The sequence below is a fragment of the Protopterus annectens genome, chromosome 14.part0 (assembly GCF_019279795.1).
Source record: "Protopterus annectens isolate FY-2018-M chromosome 14.part0, PAN1.0, whole genome shotgun sequence".
NCBI lineage: Eukaryota > Metazoa > Chordata > Ceratodontiformes > Protopteridae > Protopterus > Protopterus annectens.
In genome coordinates, this window is record NC_056748.1 from 307,546,999 (window position 1) to 307,567,293 (window position 20,295).

Consider the following 20,295-nt stretch of genomic DNA (forward strand, 5'->3'; position numbering starts at 1 on the left):
GCATTCCTTCTTTTAAAGGAAAATCCTCAATTTGTATTTCTAACAAACCTAACATGGAACATAATTTACTACCCCTTTGCTGCATTCTAACTCTATGTACTCACACTATAAAAGTGCTTTCCTGCTAGGGAATGTGGGAGTGAAGTCAAGTGAAGAAGATGCAACTGCATCGTCAACTATGAGACAAGGTGAATCCCTAGGTAGGGCAGCTCTCTGCTTCATACTGTGGCACTGCATATTTCTCCACTTCCTCAGGCTCCCCAGAATGGTTGTGAGGAGCAGACTTGACTAATTCCTCACCCATACTGACTACCTCCATGATAGCTCTGCCTCTGCAAGACGCACCTTTTTTATATCTACAACACCAGTATTTACGGGTTTTACCCATTTTTTCTAAATTGTAAATGTACCCTTCCACTATGAGTACAGCCTTACCCTTCTGCGATTTAGATGTTTTATACACTTCCCCCAGCACACCGGGAGCATTTCTGCGTTCATCCGCCATAGTAAGTAGCCGTAGCTGAATACGGCATCTGTGATGACTGCACGAAATTTAAAGGAAAACACAGGGAGCACTGCTGCTGTGATAGGTTCGTGATTTTCTGCTTTCTGTTTTATGTGGTTTCGAGTTACTGTGGTTTTGTGCAACTCGGATCGAGATTTCCCCATTCGATATTATGTGATTGTGTGCACTCGAGCTTATACACTAGACCCATATATGTGTGTGTGTGTGTGTGTGTGTGTGTGTGTGTGTGTGTGTGTGTGTGTGTGTGTGTGTGTGTGTGTGTGTGTGTGTGTGTGTGTGTGTGTGTGTATGTATATATATATATATATGTATATATATATATATATGTATATATATATGTATATATATGTATATATATATATATATATATATATATAATATGAGGTAAGCAAATAAAGTTTCTTGTTCTCAGACTGTAAGTACTATACACTTCACTGCAATTCATTTATTTTTTTTTTTCTTTACCTTTTTATAGGACCAGTGTGTCATTTGTGAGTAGTATCTATGAATATGGGTGAGAAGAAACCAGAGCCTCTGGATTTTGTAAAGGATTTTCAAGAATATCTTACTCAGCAAACACACCATGTCAACATGATTTCTGGATCTGTAAGCAGTGATAAAGAAGCCGAAACAATGCATAGTGGTAAGAAGATAACAGATTAAAACATTACATCAATATTCAGAGATGCTCAATTTGCATCCTGACAGCGACAGAAGATGGAAATCTGGATTTCGTGTTGGCTGTATAAATGCTGGTTACTTGCTATCCTGTTTGTCCGATCCGACTAATAGATTCTGAAGCAGTTTGTCTATTCCATTCTGGCATAACTAATGCTCTAGCCTCAAACTCCTTTAAACTTTTCCTACCCATAATCCCCTAATGTAACATTTTTCTTCAGATCTTGTTTGCCTCCATCGTGAATGAACATCTGCTGCTGCTGCTGCTAAGTGCTCGGCCTTCTTTTGTGGGAATTATCATTTCATTGTGCTGTTATCGCTATTTTGCTAAGAGTATTTTCTGAACAACATTGAAGCTCCTTTTATCTATCTTTTATTAACACTGTTACTTCGTTATTTTCTGTTCCTTCTCGCATCATGTAAATGGGAGGCCTACTGACCCCACATACTCTTCCCTTGTCAGCTTTAAAAAAGAATCTTATTGTGACTGTTTTCTTCACCTGTGCAGTGTTCTACTGATGCATATTGTATCATTGTAACAGTCTAAGTGCTTGGCTTACGCTACAGTTGAGCACTGTGATGAAAGGTTTTTTTTCCCCTAAGTGTAAAGTATAGCCTTAAAATTCCATCCCAGCGCACCTCAGTCTGCAAGGCGCTCAGTCCTCAATCATTGGCAGATCACAAAAATAAGGTGATTCTCAATGGATTCTTTCTTCCAGACCCTTATAGCAAGAAAAAAAAAAAAAACGAAAGGAAAATTGCAAAGAAAAGCACAAAGAAAGAAACAAAAATGGAGATGAGAGCCGGGATTTAGAATAAAAAAAAAAAAAAAAAGAGGAAAGCAGATGACAGCCTTTTGTTGGATCCACAGGTTCCAAGGTTTGATCTTACATCTTGTCCAGTAACAGTGGTACAGTCTAATATAACTCCAGCTTGCTCAGATCCCATTGTAATTGTTGACAAGTCATCTGGAAGATTTCTACACTTTCATCTAGGATCCATTCATTTCCAATTCAGTGCCTTGCCCTTTGGCCTCCCTACAGCCCCCCTGGAGTTTACCAGGTACATGGCAGAAGTCTCTGCTCTTCTGCATTTCAGAGATACTTGCATGTTTTCATATTTGGATGATTGGCTTCTTGCAGCTATAACAGGAGAATATCTTACTGTAGTCAGAGACTACCTGCTTCAATTCTGCCTATCCTTGGGCAACACTGTAAACTATGAAAAATCAAAACTTCATCTCAGTCTATGCATGCTGTTTATTGGATGCCATCTAGTTAAAATGCATAGTGTCTCTACTGCCAAAAAGGATACAATCTTTCAGAACAGCAGTCTGCTGCCTGTTGGGTCAGTGCTGTCCACCTGCAATCTTATTTCTAGGGTTAATGGCTTCAACATTTGTTATGGTTTTGTTCACTCACATCTTCATGCAAGTCCTCCAGTGGCTGTTCAGGGTACAATGGTCCCAGACTTCCGATCATCATCACTCAGTTGTGCAGAGCTCATTGGGACTGGTGGCTAACTTCTCCCATCATTTACACAGGAAAGTTGTATTTCATTTCTGGTGGCAGTTACTTGGAGTTGCAGGCCTTGCCATTCAACCCTCCTTACTTAATCTTTCACAAGAATCATCCAAGACCAATGTAAACCGACTGATTAGTTTACCAGTCTTCTTCACAAACCATTCCAACAAAGGGGAATATCTTCTGCATATGCTTAATGTACACTAAAGGCTAAGATGCTTGGCTTTTTGTGTCCTTTGCCTGTAGCAAATTGGAGAAGAAGGTTTGCAAAGTTCATTGTCCAGATGACTATCTGACTGCATTTCCTTTGTGTAGACTTTTCACGACAAGACCTTACTAGTCAAATTAGAAGGCTGATTCAGCAAGATCTCTCTCAAAATTCACAGCCTTCATGAATTCTACCGTGGATGAAACTTGTGCTGTAGCAACCTGGTCCATGTTGCACACCTTTGCCAAACATTATAAACTAGATATATTCAGATCCCGGGCTTCCTTTTGAGCAACTGTCCTCTGGGGTGTCCTGTCAGGATTCCATGCAGGTTGATAAGCAGCATGGGATTCTGACCTATTAGTCAAATCAGGCAGACCGGATGATAAGAATACAGTAGTTGTTTACTTAAAATAACTTTGGATCATTGCATCCAGGTCCATCCAATATGGCATTCCCCCCCTCCCTTCCAAATTTTACAAATTGTAATTTTTCTGAAGACCTAAAGGGCCTTTATGATGCTCTTAGTATCCGCTAAGCAGCAGGCAGCAAACTGTATCTGAGGAGAAATACTAGCATAGAGAATTATAAGAGGAAAAGTTTAAAGGAGCTTGTGGCTACACTACTAGCTGTGCTTGATTGGATCCAGCACGTGGCCCAAGGGCGCATTAGTTGTATTGGTTGGACCTCGATGAAAGGATCCAGCATTATGGTAACTGCACAACTACCATGTTTGTTAATCATACTTCCACAGATTCCATCCTTCTAGAAAAACTGTGTGCTTTAAGCAGTGATAGGTAGGCTGATTTATTTACAGTAGCAGAAAAAACAGTTTTCATGTGTGTAGCTTGCATTAGCATTTGTTTGACTAGGCAGATTCCCTGGTCAGTATTTGATGCAGAGATACTTTGCACATTTTACTTGGGCTTTTGTAAAAAGGTATTTTGCTATTGGTAGGATTACCTTCTTTATTTGTTTTTGTTCATGTTTTGCTAGACATTACTTGGTCCTAACACTGTTTTGTTAACTTCGACTGCATTTCATTGCTTTGTTTCATTTGACTTCTTTCAACCGTTACATAGACACCTTCCTGGTCCTATAAAATAGATTAACTAAAGTTTAACCAGCCTCTGTCATGAAGTCATCTTTGCTGCGATGGGATCTTCTTCTCTCCAGCACCACCCTCACCTACCCCTTGATTCATCATATTTATACTTTCTTAATCTAACATCACTTTCTGTTTCCCAAAAGCTTCCCATACATACTGCTCCCTTTTCTAAATTAAGTACAACCAAACTCTAATTTTCATTATATTTTTTGTATTAAAGTTTGAAAACACTTAATCTTTTCCAGCAAAATATATTGCAGGTGTATAGGGGAAAAATCTTGCTGGTTAAATGCCACCGTAATAGGAGTGTAGCACTAAATAATGGCTGTAAGTGTGCATCAGAGAGAGCAGTACTCTCTTCCTTTTTTATTACAAAAGTGTAGAGTCAATTTTAGTGTCACCCGAGACAAATCCTACTAAGAAGCATTTAATGCCACTTCCAGAAATAATTTCCCCATTTAAAAACAGGGAATTAAGTGAAACCAATGTAGATGTTGACCAAAAGAGACCATCTTTACCAAGGGTTGTGCAACTTCCAGAACTAATTCCCACCTCCCTAATACAGGGCAATAGGAAGAGAAGCTACTTTAGGATCACACAAGAACCTGCTAACAGCTTGTGTGAATTCCAAAAATCAGATTCACACCTTTTTTTAAAATAGGGGCAGTAGGAAATGAAAATGTGTGTGGCAAGTGCAGGACTGTTTTATTGTATAAGTGGACAGTTGAAGTTTTTTACTGTTTTTTTTTAATTATTTATTCCAATTTTGTCATTTAATTGCTTCCACCGCTTGGTTGGCTGGCTGCGATCATGTGATGGTTTGGCTTATATTTAAATTTAACTGCTTTGTTTTTTGAAATGTTTGTAGTATTGAAGATGGGTATAGTCCCGAAAGCTTTGCTGTTATTATTGAAGAATTTTCTCAACGTCAGTGTTTTCTTTGACTAAAGATTAGAGAACAGGCTTAAAGCTTAGCTGATATTTGGCTAAGACTTACAGGAAGGCTTTCACCCACTGATGTAACAACCACTGTTCTTTGACCCGTCCTACGATTCCTTCGAATCTTCACATTTGCATACATAGTCCCACTAAAATCACTCTTGCACATTACTAAAGGCTGCCTCTTTAAGGCTGAATAGTGAAGAATTTGTAGACTGTCTACAGTTATGTTCTACATTGTGTAACCACAACCTCCTCTGTAATCAGCTTATAAAGTTTCCCTGCTTACATACTGACAGTTGCAGCCTAGTCTTCTTCCTAGTTATACACCAGCATTCACTACCACATGATGGAGTTTTCCACTGCCACTCCAGTTCACACACAAATTGAAGAAGCTTTTAATAGATAAGCTGGTAAACTTGCAAAAATCAGAAGTCAAAACGAAAAAAAAGGCTGGCTAAATATGAGACTGCTCAAGAACAGATGTTTCATAAAATTGTAGAAGTAGAGGACAGAGCACATAGGGAAAATCTGTACCAGAAAAACTGCAAGGAATAGACTGTAGTTTATAAAGGCAGGAATAAGCAACTGGACTGGTATTCCATAGCAGTAACTGCTAATTGAAAGGGCACACAGTGTGAATGCTCCAAATCTAGCCATGGGAAAACAGCCACGACCTTTGTTGGTAAAGATGCAAGCTACCAGTAGAAAGAGTTGACCCTGAAAAAATTTGACAAAAAGGCAAAGTATTAAGTTGGAGACAGCGGAGTGTTTGTGGAAATGACTCTTCACTGTAGACCAGGCAAAAGAGAAAAAATGTTCCAATAATCAGGAAGTATTGAGAGGCAGGTGTGTGATTCAAGCTGCTGTATCCAGATGCCTTCAGAATGTTTTTTTTTTCCTGGAGGATTGAAGTTTTTTTATGCAGAATAGTCTTAAGAGGAAATGTAGAAGTTTGTTCAAAGAAAAAGTAAGCCATCAAGAGGAAGGAAACTGTGCTTCTCATTCTTTTGATAATAAAGCACACAAAGAGACTTTGTCATTGAAACCTTTTCCAGTGTTCCAAAGGAAAGTACTTGAGAAATGGAAAAAGCATAGAAGTTGACCACAGTAATTGGGAGTACCTTGAAATTGAACTGGAATCTGTAGTTGGGAGATGGAGATGAAAAGGAAGAAGACCAACAACACAGAAATGAGTGAATGAACATGAGACTGCAAAGCATGAGCCACATTTGTGAAATATGGTTGTATAAGAATAAGTGGAAGGAGTGGACTTTTGTTAAGTTTTTTAAACCTGTGAGGGAATGAAAAGCATTTGCCTCACTTCATCGCATTAATGTTTGGAAGGACTCTGAGGGGAAGAAGAAAAAAAAAGGTAACCGTAAGTAAAACAATTTATGCTCTTAACAGTATTTCTGTGAAACTTTCCCAATATAAATTGTACATTTTATAGTAAAGTATTTTTAGTTGTTGTCTGTGATAAAGTTACTTAAGTAAACAGATGCCTTTTTTCTTTCTCTTCTCCTTTTTCTTCATTTTTTGGTATTAAGAAATGTAGGCATTGCAGTGCAAAAAGATAAAAGGTAAGCAGAAGCATATTTAAGATAATAAGCTGTAATCTTGGGTTGTTAAAGAGGGGGATGAGGTGTAAAAGTATGCAGATAATATGTCTAGAGCTTATATGTTTCCTGTTTTGTATAGGTGAATGTCCGGATTAAGATCTATGACTTAATCTTATAAATTTTAAGTGGAAACCAATAAATATGACAACACTGACTATAGTGAAACGTTTTCCTTAGCAATAAATGTTTTAGCTCGTCTTTCAGGCTGCAGCAGAGTACCACACTTTTCTTTCTTTTTTTTTTTTCTCTTGCATTTCCATGGAGACAGGCTGATAATAGAGCAGTAAAAGACAGAACACTGGTTTCTTCAAGGCTGAAAGTTAATGACTTCTGAAAGAATGCAGATTGTTTTCTTATTGGGGGGGTTAAAGATAAAGCAAACAAAAAAATAATAAACACCAATTATAAGTAGAAGTACAGGCAATAACATGGATCATGGCGTAGATAACCTCAATGTCAGGTTTATCTAGGGCCTGTGTTAGCAGCTATCTGTTTGGCACAAATGTTCCTATAATGCTCCTATAAGGAGGGTTAGACTTCATTATTTAAAGATGTACACTGTTATGTGATTTGTATTAAGTTAACAGGTTATGGGGTATTCTGGGAATGTGTTTGTTTTTTTTTGATTGAGAGTTTTTATTAAAACAAAAAAATATTGTAGAATGTGACATAGGTTCCAATGTTAAGAAAAAAAATGTATAAAGGATTACCCTGCCAACATTAATGGGTGCATATATAACAAAAGCTGAAAATAGGCATTTTAAAAAGCTGCTTTATGTAATATATGAGAATAATGACTTCTTACCTTAATGGTGACAATTTCCATATTGTCTTGGAATGTGAATGGTATCACAGGTATAGACAAAAATGAAAGAATACTTTATATTAAGAAATGCAGAGAACAAATAACAATGCTACAGGAGATGCATGTGGAAAGAACTGAGCATGTGAATTTGATAAAGAATGATTTCATGACGAATATTTTGCAGAATATCAGGAAAATAAGAAAAGAGTACTTACATTAATTGGTAGAAGAGGGAAAAAGATGATAATGGCAAATTTTTGGGAGTAATGGGCTGCTGGCAATTGATGGGAATCATGCTGGAATGTATTTATATTCCACCTAAAACTGCTGTTATGGAGTTTAAAAAATTTGAGGGAAATAATCCAGCTTTCGGCAAGAAATATTATTTGTTGTGGTTGGACTGGAATTTGATTTGCAACAATGAGGATGCATCTGGGGATTCTAGAAGAGAAAATACAACAAAGCAGGGTAGATTTATGAAGACAGTTATGAAAACATTTGATATGGAAGTCGTGAATTCAGTAGTAGGACCTCAGAGCGAATTTACATATTATTCACCAAAGTACAATAACTGGGCCAGACTAGACGGAAATTATATTTCACAGGAACATGTGCATGTAACTGAGAACTTTGATGCACATCCAATAACTATTTCAGATCCTACACCAATTATTACTAAGATAAAAATGCAGGGTAATATAGTAAAGATGGGACACTTGGCACTTCCCCACCTACTTGTTAAAAAGAGAGGAATTTAAAGAATAGGTAGTGGAAATTATCCTGGAGTTATAAGGGAACATAGAAAGTACTCCAGAAGTTATAGCTAGTGATTGGGATAAAATGAATGTGAAGTTTATAAGTAGGGTAGAAATAAAAGAAAAAAAGAGATCTGGTTAAGAAGTAGTAAGAATTATTTAGAGGTGCTGAGAAAGGTTGAAGTATTACAAAATGAGGAGAATCTCACAGAACAAAAACAGGCACCATTATAGTGTGCTAAATAGAAAATAAAGGAATACCTGGAATAATATGCATGAGTTGAGAAATATTGCTGTTAAGCAACTGTATTTTGATAACTCCACAGCACAAAAGCTTTTAGCGCAATGACTTGGGCAATAGAAAGTTGAAAGGGTTGTTGCCAGACTTGGGAAGCCTATAACAGGAAAAATAACCAGAGACCCTGTAGAGGTGTTAGAGATATTTCAGAAATTGTATGACATTTTGTATAAAGTATGGAACTGGAGAAAAGAAAAAGCACAAATGGAAATATTTGTGTAAGACTCAAGTATACCAAGGTTAGAGGTAGATGAGGCTCAACAACTAACAGTTAAGATAGGAGGCTATGAGATAAAATGGTTATGTACAACCAATCTGTGGGAAAGTCTCCAGGTGTTGATGGTATTCTGATGGAAGTTTGGAAAATAGAAGGGAAGAAAGTGATAAAAATCTGGAAGATTTTATTTAACTGTATTTTACAAGGAGTTGGAGGTAACATCCTGGAAAAAAGTTGTGGTGGCTGTAATACTTACAGATTGTAAAGACCCAGCTGATCGAGCTTCAATGGGCACATTTCAATTTTAAAACATGATCATAAAGTGTTTTATGTCTATAATGGCTAAATGAATGGCAAAGGTGATGTCAAAATTGATTGATATAGAATATTGTGGTTTTATGGAGGGGAGGCAGAAATTTGGTAACATTATTTTTAGAACAGTGATGACCCAGAGAGAAGCAGAATGTAAGAAAATACAGCAGTTATTGGTAGGTCTTCATGCAGAGGAAGCATTCAACTGAGTAAGCTAGAATTGAGTAGGGCACCGGAAGTATTTGCATTTCCCGATACCATAATAAGGTAATGATATATGAGGGACTTGGGGGCAAAAATCAAAGAGGAATGTTGTGTCTGAACAGAGGAACCAGGCAAGGGTATCCTCTTTCCCCTTTATTTGCTTTAGATTTAGAACCACTGGCAAAAAAATAGGGGGGGGCTCAGAAATTCAATAATATAATTAGTGCAGTGTTCAAGAAAACTTGGCTTTAATTGCATATGATATTATTTTGTACCTGATGGAACCAGAAAGAGATATCTCAGTGTTGTGGAACATTTTGACACTGTTACGGCTGTAAACTTAATGAAGTTAAAACAAAGGCTATAGCTGTAAAGTATGTGCATGAATTGGTTAGCAATACCCATATTATATAAGTGCAAGATTGTCTGTGTCATGAGTAATAATTCAATAAAGGTGTTTAAAAAATGTAACTTGTTAAGTTCTTATTTCTTGTTCTGTGCACCATGGTATGTAATGAGCATTTGTGTCTACCTTTATTACTCCTGGTCTTGGTCATGAACTACTGTTAATATTCCTAATCTGTATCCAAGAATATATTGCATTGCCTTTATTTGACCACATGCTAATAACAAAATGAGATTGTAACCTTTCTGGAAAAACGCAAACAAGGCATTTGCCACATAACTGAGTCCTGAGTAAACTAATTGTTAAATTTGCATTCCCCTTTCTTAAAAGTGGGAACTATGCAAGATTGCCTAAAGTTGGTTAAAAGCATGTTGGTATTTCTCATTTCTTTATAACGTGCCCTTAGCATACCATGTAATTAACTCATCTGATAACTTATGGGACTATCTGGATTTGTATTCATTTTTTTTTGGGGGGGGGGGGGTTACAGACCCCAACTCAAACCCTGAGCTATTCGTGTATATCTCACTGAAATCCTAAACCATAAAGTGAAACTCAAAAAATTTGTTTTCCCATATGATTACTGCAGTAATTTCCTTTGTTCGTGTAAAAAGAGTTTTCCCTTCCATGCTCACATCACATAACTGTCAAGTTACATGACCAAATTTCCTAACAAGTAAATGTTCCCATGGCTTTACTTCTAAATTCATTCCTTCATTATGCATCTGACCACCATTGGATACTTTCTCATAACTTTATGTTGCTCTCTGCAGCAGTCAACATCACCCACTCCTCCACTGTAATAAAAGTGTACCTTTGAAAGTCATTTCAATGGGTTACCCTTCTTAAAAACAGTCTGTCTAAATGTGGCCTGATAGCTTTTTATGGTGTCATGCTTTCCTTATGTAACTCTAGCTCCCATAAAAACTGCCAGATCCAGGGGAGAAACAGACCTGACTTAGTGCTAGGAGCAAGACTTAAAGCCTTTACGGAATGGTGTGACTTGATCCTGCTTGGCCCTGCTGGAAAAAAATGATGTAACACGTTAGACATAAACGTTTATCACTCTACACATTTTTTGGAAAAGGATATACACTGATACTGACTTCATAAAATTCTAACTAATTAAATATCCAGGTTGGAAGCAAGCAGATATTTGCTAGCAGATCAAATGCTAATGGCACCTATGTAACTGACCCTTATCATTTGCCACTGTAGTGGTACTGGGATTTTGAGATGCAAGCATTTGTTTTTCATTTAACATAGGGGAGGCTGGGTAATGCATTTACTTGTATCGACAGTGTACAGTTGGCAGGCTGCATTTTCATTGATTTATCCATTGTCATGTAATGGATTCATGCCATATCATTGTACCTTTAAAATTATACCATCATATCTATCTTACTGAAACCCTTGTCTATCAAAAAACAATCCAACTGGAACTATCCAATTCAGAGGAACCTAACAGTACCACAAAGGCACAACATTCTCCCCCCTCAAAAAAAAAAAAAAAAAAAAAAAGTAATGCTGAACAGTACTAAAAATAACTTGCCCAGGGGACTTCACTTTCCATTTGCCCCCTAAAGTTTACATACTAACTTTACTGTCATTCATCTATGGAGCAAGGTCGACATCATAAAACTTCAGAATGCATTCCACTGTGCAACTTCCAGTAATAACATCATGCAGTGATATCATGTCATGACAAAAGGGTTTCAGTGATTAGAGGTCTGATCACTTGAAATTTCATGAGAATAACTGATCTGTATTCTTCTTGACTAAGCAGTGACCCACTTGTACCACCAACAAAGTATATATTCCTGTAAGGTAAAAATTTAACACACCACTTTGAAAACACACAAGCTCATCACAGGAGTCCTGTGGAGCTGTGTCCTAGAACTAACAGCTACTCTTTTCCGATATAATGTGCTTTAAGACTGGTTCTAACGTAATAGTGTGACCTGAAGCAGTGAATGCCTAATCAGTGGTTACTTATTATGGTGGCCTTCATAGAAAGCATGTATGGTTTCAAACCCAGTGCTTCAATGAAGATGTTAAAGTAGATTGTTAAATGTGGAGATTGACCATGAGTTTTTTGGGGACCCTAGCTGTAATTCCAAAAACAGTACTTGAACTGTTATAATAGCAGACGTTGTAGAATATCTTCCAAGTCTGAGATTGTAGTGATTCCTGAGTATTTCATATACTCCTAGGCAAAGTGACCTCAGAGTTAGTTTTCTATAGATGTCCATTGCAATGTTCACTATGACGGTCCTTATTTTTGGGATTTCTGACCGCAGGTAGTCTGACTGGCCAGCTCAACCTCCCTCAGAGCTTCAGCCAAGGCCTTCCCACCAGGATACAAAGATATCTGTGATATAAGAAGTGCATTGGCTGATGCCATCTTTAGATCATTCTTAACATGCAGTGTTATGTATTGCATGCTCCATAATATTAGCATACTATCAGTTGGTCTGCTTCCAAGAGCCAGTTAAGTACTTCATAGGAGATTTTTCTTGGCTTGTTACATATTTTTGGTATAGCTAAGGTCTAATTCTGGCAGTGAATCTGTAACAGAAATTTTGTTAAAATTAACAACCATATCGTGCAGGAAATGGTTTACCCACAAACACTTCCACAGCTTGTGCTTGTTCATAAGTTCATAGGTAGGTACTAGGTATTGGCCCTAGGGCCTATATAAGCCTAGCCAAAAAGGTACCCTGGCTTTCACCACCCAAGAAAATTATTTTCCTGTGCCCCTGTCAAGCAGAGCCACAGAGGTGATCCCCGGGGTGAATTTCCTATTTCCCATCCAATCATCAAGATTTTTCTTGAAGAGTGCTAATGAGGAGCTTTGTTTGATATAGATAGGTAGTTTGTTCCAGAGTATGGGAAGTCTGTGGGACAGGAATCTATCCCTCCATGTTCTGTTTATTGTGGTGACAAGGTTTAGGTCCCTAGAGTGTGTAGTTCAGAGGGATTGGGATTTCTTTAAGTGGAGCATGTCCAACAGCTCTGGGTTTGACATAGCTTTGTATGTTAGGCAGAGATTGCCTCTGAGTAGGTAATATGCAATGGAGTAAAGCTTGAGTTTTTTAAGACGGTCTGCATAGGGCATCTGTTTGAGGCCAGTAATCCTCTTTGTGAGGTATTTCTGCAGCCTTTCCAGTTGTTGTAGATGTCTTGTGAGGTACATAACAAAAGGGGCGTTCAACTCTATAATGGGTCTAATGAGTGATGAGTAGAGGGGAATAATGATCTCTTTTTTCCTGGATGAGAAACCTTTTGTGATGAGATGTGCCATGTAGAAGGATTTCCTGACTACTGTGGCGATGTGATTATCAAAGGAGAGACTACTGTCCACCTGTGTCCCAAGGTTTCTTATCACACTAAGTAGACTACCACCTATGTGGTAGCTCATGGGTACAGAGTTTTTACCAAAGGGGATGACTATGCACTTTTTGGCATTGAGCTTGAGGCCATGGCTTTGACACCAGGCATCTGTCTCAGTGAGGCCATTTTGTAGGATGTCCACATCGTTAGGAGTTTCGATTATGGCTCCTAGTTTGCAGTCCTCTGCGAACTTTGTTAACCAAAGACCTTCTGTATTAGTCTGTACTTCAGAAAAGTAGATAACAAACAGGAGAGGACCCAGGACTGAACCCTGTGGTACTCCACTTGTCACTGGTCTGAAGTTGGATTTGGAGTCTGCTACTTTCACAGTGTGGGCTCTGTCAGTGAGCCAGTTGGCAACCCATCTTGTGACATAGGGATTTATACCTAGTTTAGTGAGTTTATCTATAATTCCAGAATGGGGGATGGTGTCAAAAGCTTTGGCGAGATCTAGATAGGCTGTGTGAACCACCTTACCCTCTTCTATGGCTTTGGTGACTGCTTCAAAAAAGTCTATCAGGTTTAGGAGACATGATCTACCTTTTACAAACCTGAACTGGGTGGGGTCCAGAGTTTGGAGATTACCAATGTCTTTGTTTATAAATTCCATGGCCCTGCAGACCAGGCTCGTTAGGCTAATGGGGCGGTAGTTCCCAGGGTCTGTGGTGGCTCCCTCTTTGTGGAGTGGGATAACCATTGCTGTGCGCCATTCAGTGGGCACAAAGCCTGAGGTGAGGCTGTGATTGAACATGGTGCTTAGGTGGGGTGCCAGTTCATCCTGTAGTTCGTGTAGAACGCAGCCTGGGATGTTGTCAGGTCCCATAGATGCTGTGTTCTTGGCTTTGGAGAGTGTGGTTTTTACCTGTGCAGCCGTGATTACAGGAACTTTGCATTCTTCCGGTATAGAGATGGGCCCTTTAGGAGGTGAGAGGGTGTAAAGTTAGCACTGAACCTACCTACCAGGATGTTGGCAATATCAGTTGGTTCTGCATATTTAGTGCCATTGTGCTGTAACTCAGAGCAGATCTGAGTGTTGCCATTGAGATTCTTGACATAGCTAAAGAATGCTTTGTGGTTGTCTGTAGAATCAGTGGCAATTTTGTTTTTGTAACTAGCTTTGGAGGCTTTTATGAGGGATTTCAGCTTCTTACTGAGGCTGATCAGGGAGTTCCTCCAGTCATAGATTTTACTTTTTTTTTTTTTTTTTGCAACGGTTTTTCTTCTGTTGTAGAGTTTGTTTATGGCAGGGGACCACCATATTGGCTTCCATGTTTAGGTGGATAGCATGATCCGTGCACTCACGTAAGTGCTTATAAAGTGCATTTGTGTAGGATTCAGCAGTCTTACCTCTATTGTCTGTCTCCGTGGGTGTCGAAGTTTGCCACTTCTGTCTTAAGCGTGAAGTTGGCTTTGGAGAAATTTTTTAGGGTGGTTTCCCTAATGGGGGGTGGGGTGTGGATGTCTAGGGTGATTAACTTGTGGTCGGATCTAACCAACGAGGAATTGACCTCTAGTGTGGAACACCGGTCACCCATGCTGGTAATGATCAGGTCTAGGTATTGCTGCCCCTGGTGGGGGTGTGGATAAGTTGATCCAAGGCACTGGAATTTATGAATTCCAGAAAACGTTGCGCAAAAGAGTTGGTACATGAGTAGTTTTCCCAGTTAATGGTGGTGTAGTTGAAATCACCCATTATTAGGCTGTTGGGTTGTACCCTAATATTTTCCAGTATGTCAAGAAATGAGGAGTGGGAATCCTGGGGCATGGTGGGGATCTGTAGCAAGTTACAATTTGGATTGCAGTCTTGCCCAGAGTTAGTTGCACTTGGATAATCTTGGATGGATTATGCTGAGCAACTAGCCTGGAGGTGTGGATATCCTTAATGAATATGAACACGCCTCCACCTTTAGTGTTTCAGTCCAGGTTAGGTGGCCGAAAGGTGTAAATGAATTATAGCCTGGTAATGCAGGGGTGCTCTCTAGAGCCTTGAACCAGGTCTCTATCACTGCACAAATGTTGATGTTCTCCATTTTAAGGATTGCCTCGAGTGAATGCATTTTGAGGTTTAGACTTCTAGCACTGAGTAGCATTACCCTCAGATTTTGCCGTGCTTGTACCTGTTACATTGTTGAATTTGTCATTTAAACCTTACCTAAAAAAGGCATTATGGGGTGGCAAGATCCTTAGCCATTATCTGGAATCCCAAGGGCGACAGCTGCAGGCTATCTCTGGCAAAGCATCGTGGTCTGTCGATCATGTCATCCCAGGCAGACAGATACTGGATCCCCTTAGAATGACACCAGAAGCTTAGCCAATTGTTGAATCATTCTAAGTGATGGCAGAATGCTACTCGGGGGTAGGGTCCTACCTGCCTGGGCTGCAAAATCGGAGAGCTCCTCCATGTCTCTTTTCATATAGTCCAGGGAGGTACGTCTCAGGTCATTCACACCAACATGGGCAATGACAGAGTCGTATTTGTACTTGTGGAGTGACCTGAGTGCGTGCATTATGTGGTGGATCCTGACATCCAACAGGCAGCTGACAGTAACTTTCTTCTTGTTTAGCCTGATGACTGGAACATCAGTGTGCCTGACTATAGAGTCACCTATGACTAGAGTGTTGGGTATGTTATGCCTTATGGACTGTGGTTGAGTGGCACACTGAGTTTGTGGGCTGTGTGTCATTTGGGTTGTGTTGGGGGGCGGAGGTTGCTTGCATTTCTGCTTTAGAGATCTCTGTTGCTCGAGCAGATTTTTATTGAGAGCCTCCGCGAATGTCGGTGTGTGTTTTGTGTTGCTATGTGTGTGTTTTGGTGGTGTAGGTTTTGAGGGACTATAAGAGAGTGACTGTATGATGGTGTGGTGCAAGTGTTTACCTTCTCCTCTTGACTGTCTAGTCCAGTCTTGGGTGAAGAGAGCTTTGCTATCAGTTTGGCTATATAAATGCATCTCTCACAGGTTGTATTGTTAGGTGGTCGGAGGATTGTCTGTGATGAGGACTCCTATCTGCATTTTGCCAGTTTGACTCTGAGGACAATCCAATGACAATTGGTCTCTCTAGGAGTCTAGGGTCAAAAATGAGGCACATGCCTGGTTCTGTGCCATGATGCCCAAGGCCTCCAGGAACCTCCTTGCTGAAAAAGCACTTTGTCAGGAGCTTGACTATGTTACATTGGTTGACTTTGGGCCTTCCTGCATCTGGCAGCTCTTGGTGGGGAGGGTCAGTTTTGTAACCCCCCACCTTTGGAATCAGTCACTGCAGTGGCCTCTGGCAGGACTGCTGTGCAAGCCACCACACCCTCGCCGTCTTCTATATCTTGCCGAATTGGCTCCCCTGCCTTACCTCCTGAGACAGAAGACCCATTAGTTTTAGAGGTATGTATTTTCAGCACTGAAGGAGAAGGTGGGATCTCTATGATTTTGGTCTGCAAGGAGGTTATTGGAGATGAGATTAAGGTCTTGTTCCAATTCCCAAATCCCAAAGCCTCAAGTGTGATTGTACCCAAATGTGCAAGGCACCTGCCTGCTTGCTTTGGCCTAGTTTGGGCATTGCCCCTGCCCTTTCCACCTCCCAGGCTTCATCTAACCTTTCTGAAATCCAAATCCAGAATTAGTAATATGCAAGGTGTCTGTGGCCCCATTCTATAAAGAGAAGGGGTAGGATCTCAGTCTAAGGATTCTGACTCTTATGATTTGGAAGTAGATAAACTGGCTTATGTGGGTAAAATCCCCTCAGTTGAGGCTTATTATTTACTGAGCTTACCCTTTCCTATGCTTTCCATCAAGAGAGACTAAGTAGTACTGTAAGGATAAACTAAGGTGCAGAACTTTCATGGCCCTGCTTGAGCCTTGAATACTAGCTGTTCCTCAAGTGGTGAATGTTCTGAAGGAAGTATTATAAATACATCTATTGAGCCAGACTAATCCTTCATATGTATACAGATAGACTCCTTCCCTCCTGCTCCTAGGAAACCCGACTGCTGCTTATAGTGTAAGAGATTCCTTTACAAGAATCCTTTGGCTGCTCCAACTATCTTATTCCTGGATTCCCATAAAGGAATAACTTAAGCTCCATCATGGAGCTCTTTTCCTAATAATAAGCTGAGTACAATACTCAACAGATGTATGGAAAAAGGTTTACCCATATGCTACTGCTTCTTTCAGAGCCTTGAACTGCCAGTCCCACATGCTATTTGTCAACAATAGCTGCTGGAGAAGATGAATGATAAGTCTGTGGGATTACAGGATAAGGACCTGAAGTTGTGGATGCTTGAACTTTGTAGCATTTCAGCGCAGGTTGCCAAGCATTCTCAGAAATGTTTTTATGATGCTGTAGGTGAATCCTGTAGAGCATCAGCCACAGGCATTGTTATTTAGGAGCATGTGTCTTTGAGGAGACTCCAATTTTTGAATCATGTAAACATGGATCATTTAATGCTCCACTGGACAATGATCTCTTTTTTGGACCTCCTGCTTAAAGAGATTCCAGAAAAAAATGGAGGAAAAGAACAAAACTGTGCATTCTGAAAAGCAGTTTTTTCAGGCTCAAGCTTCCGAATTCATTCAGAACTACCAAGCTAAATTTTGGCTTTATATACCCATAACTGAGGGAGTAACAAGTCTAATAAGTGGAAAAAGTTGACGTTCGAGAGAGAAGGATCAAAGGAGAAGCATCAGTGTCCTCAGGAGCATTTCTTTCAGAGGGATCAAAAATGACTCAGCCAGGCTGCCTCCTCCCTACCCACCCCTAAACCCATGTCAGTCTCATCTTCCCTACCTCTGAGAGAGACAGAGAGAGATGGAGGTTGCTTAGCCACTTTTGCAAAACATTCAGAAAACATAACCCAGGATCACCACATGAAGAATACAAGATAAGACAAACTGAAAAAACAACCCAGGAGCAGGACCAGCCAGACCAGTAAAGCAGTTTATTGTTGAGCACTTTCGTTCCTGAACGCAAGAACTTCCTCAGAACAAACCAATACCTTGATTACAATCCTAAATAAACATTAATTATGACATCAATTTAACTCACTGTAAACAGTTCTAAAAGGGATACCTTCACTAAAACTAAACATAATATGAATACGAAAATACAAAAAACAGTTATATACAGAATATCATGATGTTGAACCATAATATAATATAAAAAACATGATATAAAAATGATATGTTAAAAGGCATCATAATGCCTCAGTTTTAACAAAGAAACAATAAAACAAGATTTAGAAGAACACAAAAGGCCAAGCACCAGAAACCTCTGCAGCTATAAAAAAACGAAAAACAGGATACACACAAAGCTGCTGAGGATAGGCTCCAGAATCCACAATAGGCTTAAAAAATGCCAAAGAATAATGCTGAGCAGTACTACTTTATTGCAACACACTAGCGCTTTCACAGAATGCTTCTTCAGGTGTACAAATTAATGCAAGAAACTACACTTTAAATAGCCAAGTAAAATGGTCACATGATGCAATCCAATTAATTTTTAAAAAAACATTAAAGTCAGCTTTAAAATATGCATATATGTTGTTATTAAAACAAATACACTACATAAAACATAAAAATATGCAAATATACATTTAAAATAAATTAATTATCTGCAGTTATACTTTAATGAACATAAAAAACATAGATTACCTAAATAGAGCCCTTTTACTGAGAACAGGTTTCATGGGCACGTGATTATTCAAGCCATGACCATAATTTGCTCTTAGCATCACTATCCATCTAGCCTCTACCTCTTCTGTTCTAGCTCTGATATCACCCACCCTTATGCTCTCATAAGTCCTAGACACAACCATAAACAAGAATTTATGCTGTACCCCCCATACTTTGCACATGTTTAGCTAAAGCATTAGTATTGCTCCCTTTGCCAATATGATAATTATACTCTCTTATTCTATCTTTCAGAGGGCGATCTGTCTTGCCAATGTAAAAACATTTGCAGATGGTGAAATTAGCTAAATAAACCACGTGCATGGTTTCACAATCAGCCTGCACCCTAACATCATATACTCTACCTGTGTCTGGATGCACAAAAAAAGTCTCCTTATTAATATACCTACATTGTGAACATTTACCACATGGTCTGGTACCAAATGTTGTCAACACATTCTTCCTTTCCTTAACATTACATAACCTTCTCCTCAGATTCTTCTTATTCTTAAAAGTGAACTGAGGTCTAGGACCTATGATTTCACTTAACTGTGGGTCTGTTAACAAAATATCCCAATGTTGATTAATAATATCTGTATATCTTCCTACATCCCGTGAATAAGGGACTGTCCTAAAGTAGAGTTTAAAATCTCAAGACTTTACATCATCAGACTATGTACCCAGACATATCTTCTCAAAACAATAGCATTACCGACAGCCCTAGATGTAGCGTAAGCACAAGGATGCACACTCTTCAAAGCATATGTACAACTGAGGCAAGTTATAAATTGGGGGATTCGGACAGGACTGTATTAGCAATTGGGCTTCTTCTAAGGCTACAGCATGAATTGTTACACAGTTCTTGCTGTTTCTTCTCTCACTGTACGTAAAAAGAAAAGACACCAGAATAGCAGACCTTGCCTACACCACCAGCTCAGACAGTGCCTCAACTGCTTGTGGATGATGGCAGTGGCCATTTGTTGTTCCTCAAACCACTCACTGGTTTCTCCAGATTATCCTGGTATAGTCTCTTCTACCACCTGTGACTGGGGGTTAGCAACTGTTCCAGTGTACAGTCCTGACATGGAAGAAACATTTTGTTTAGGTCTGGGTGTTTTTTGTCACAGAAGCCAGGAAAGAGACCTCTTGCCCAGGATGAAGTGCCTTCTCTGTCGGTCTCCTTCTAGGGATGTCTCTAGAAAAAAGAAACGAGTTGGACATTGCACATCCAAAGAAATTTTATCTGTTCATAAGGATGATTTTTCTTACCTTAGCCATGAGTTTTTATTCCAGGCTTTTTATTCTAGAGAGCAGAAATCCATACCAGAAAACTAACTAGGTCATTGTATTCTCTTGGAAAATATATCAGAGGATTCAGACAGAGACTGTCCTTTTTTTTTTTTTTTTACTGATTCTCAAGCCCAAGGCTCTGATTCAGAGGAAAGCTTGTCCTCTCTGACTCCATTAGAGGAGTTTTCCTTTCCTAAGACTAGTTCCAGTATGAATGATGTATTTTTTTGTGAGCAAGTGGAAGCTCCACCTAAACTGAGAACATATTGTGATATGCTAAAAGTATGTTTCCCTTGTGCTATACCCATTCCTCCTCCTATTACACCAGCCTTGGAGTATGTGTTAAATACTGAC

At 39.3% G+C, this 20,295-nt stretch overlaps 1 protein-coding gene across 5 annotated transcripts in view; it reads left to right on the forward strand.

The window, feature by feature from the left end:
- Positions 1-20,295, forward strand: part of IKZF5 (IKAROS family zinc finger 5) — a 282,876-nt gene that overhangs the window by 107,629 nt on the left and 154,952 nt on the right. For all 5 annotated transcript variants that reach the window (XM_044056030.1, XM_044056026.1, XM_044056027.1 and 2 more), the window contains one exon: positions 1,002-1,169. In XM_044056030.1, coding sequence (XP_043911965.1) covers positions 1,031-1,169 — 139 coding nt within the window. In that variant the 5' untranslated portion in view covers positions 1,002-1,030. The remainder of the gene's footprint in view (positions 1-1,001; positions 1,170-20,295) is intronic.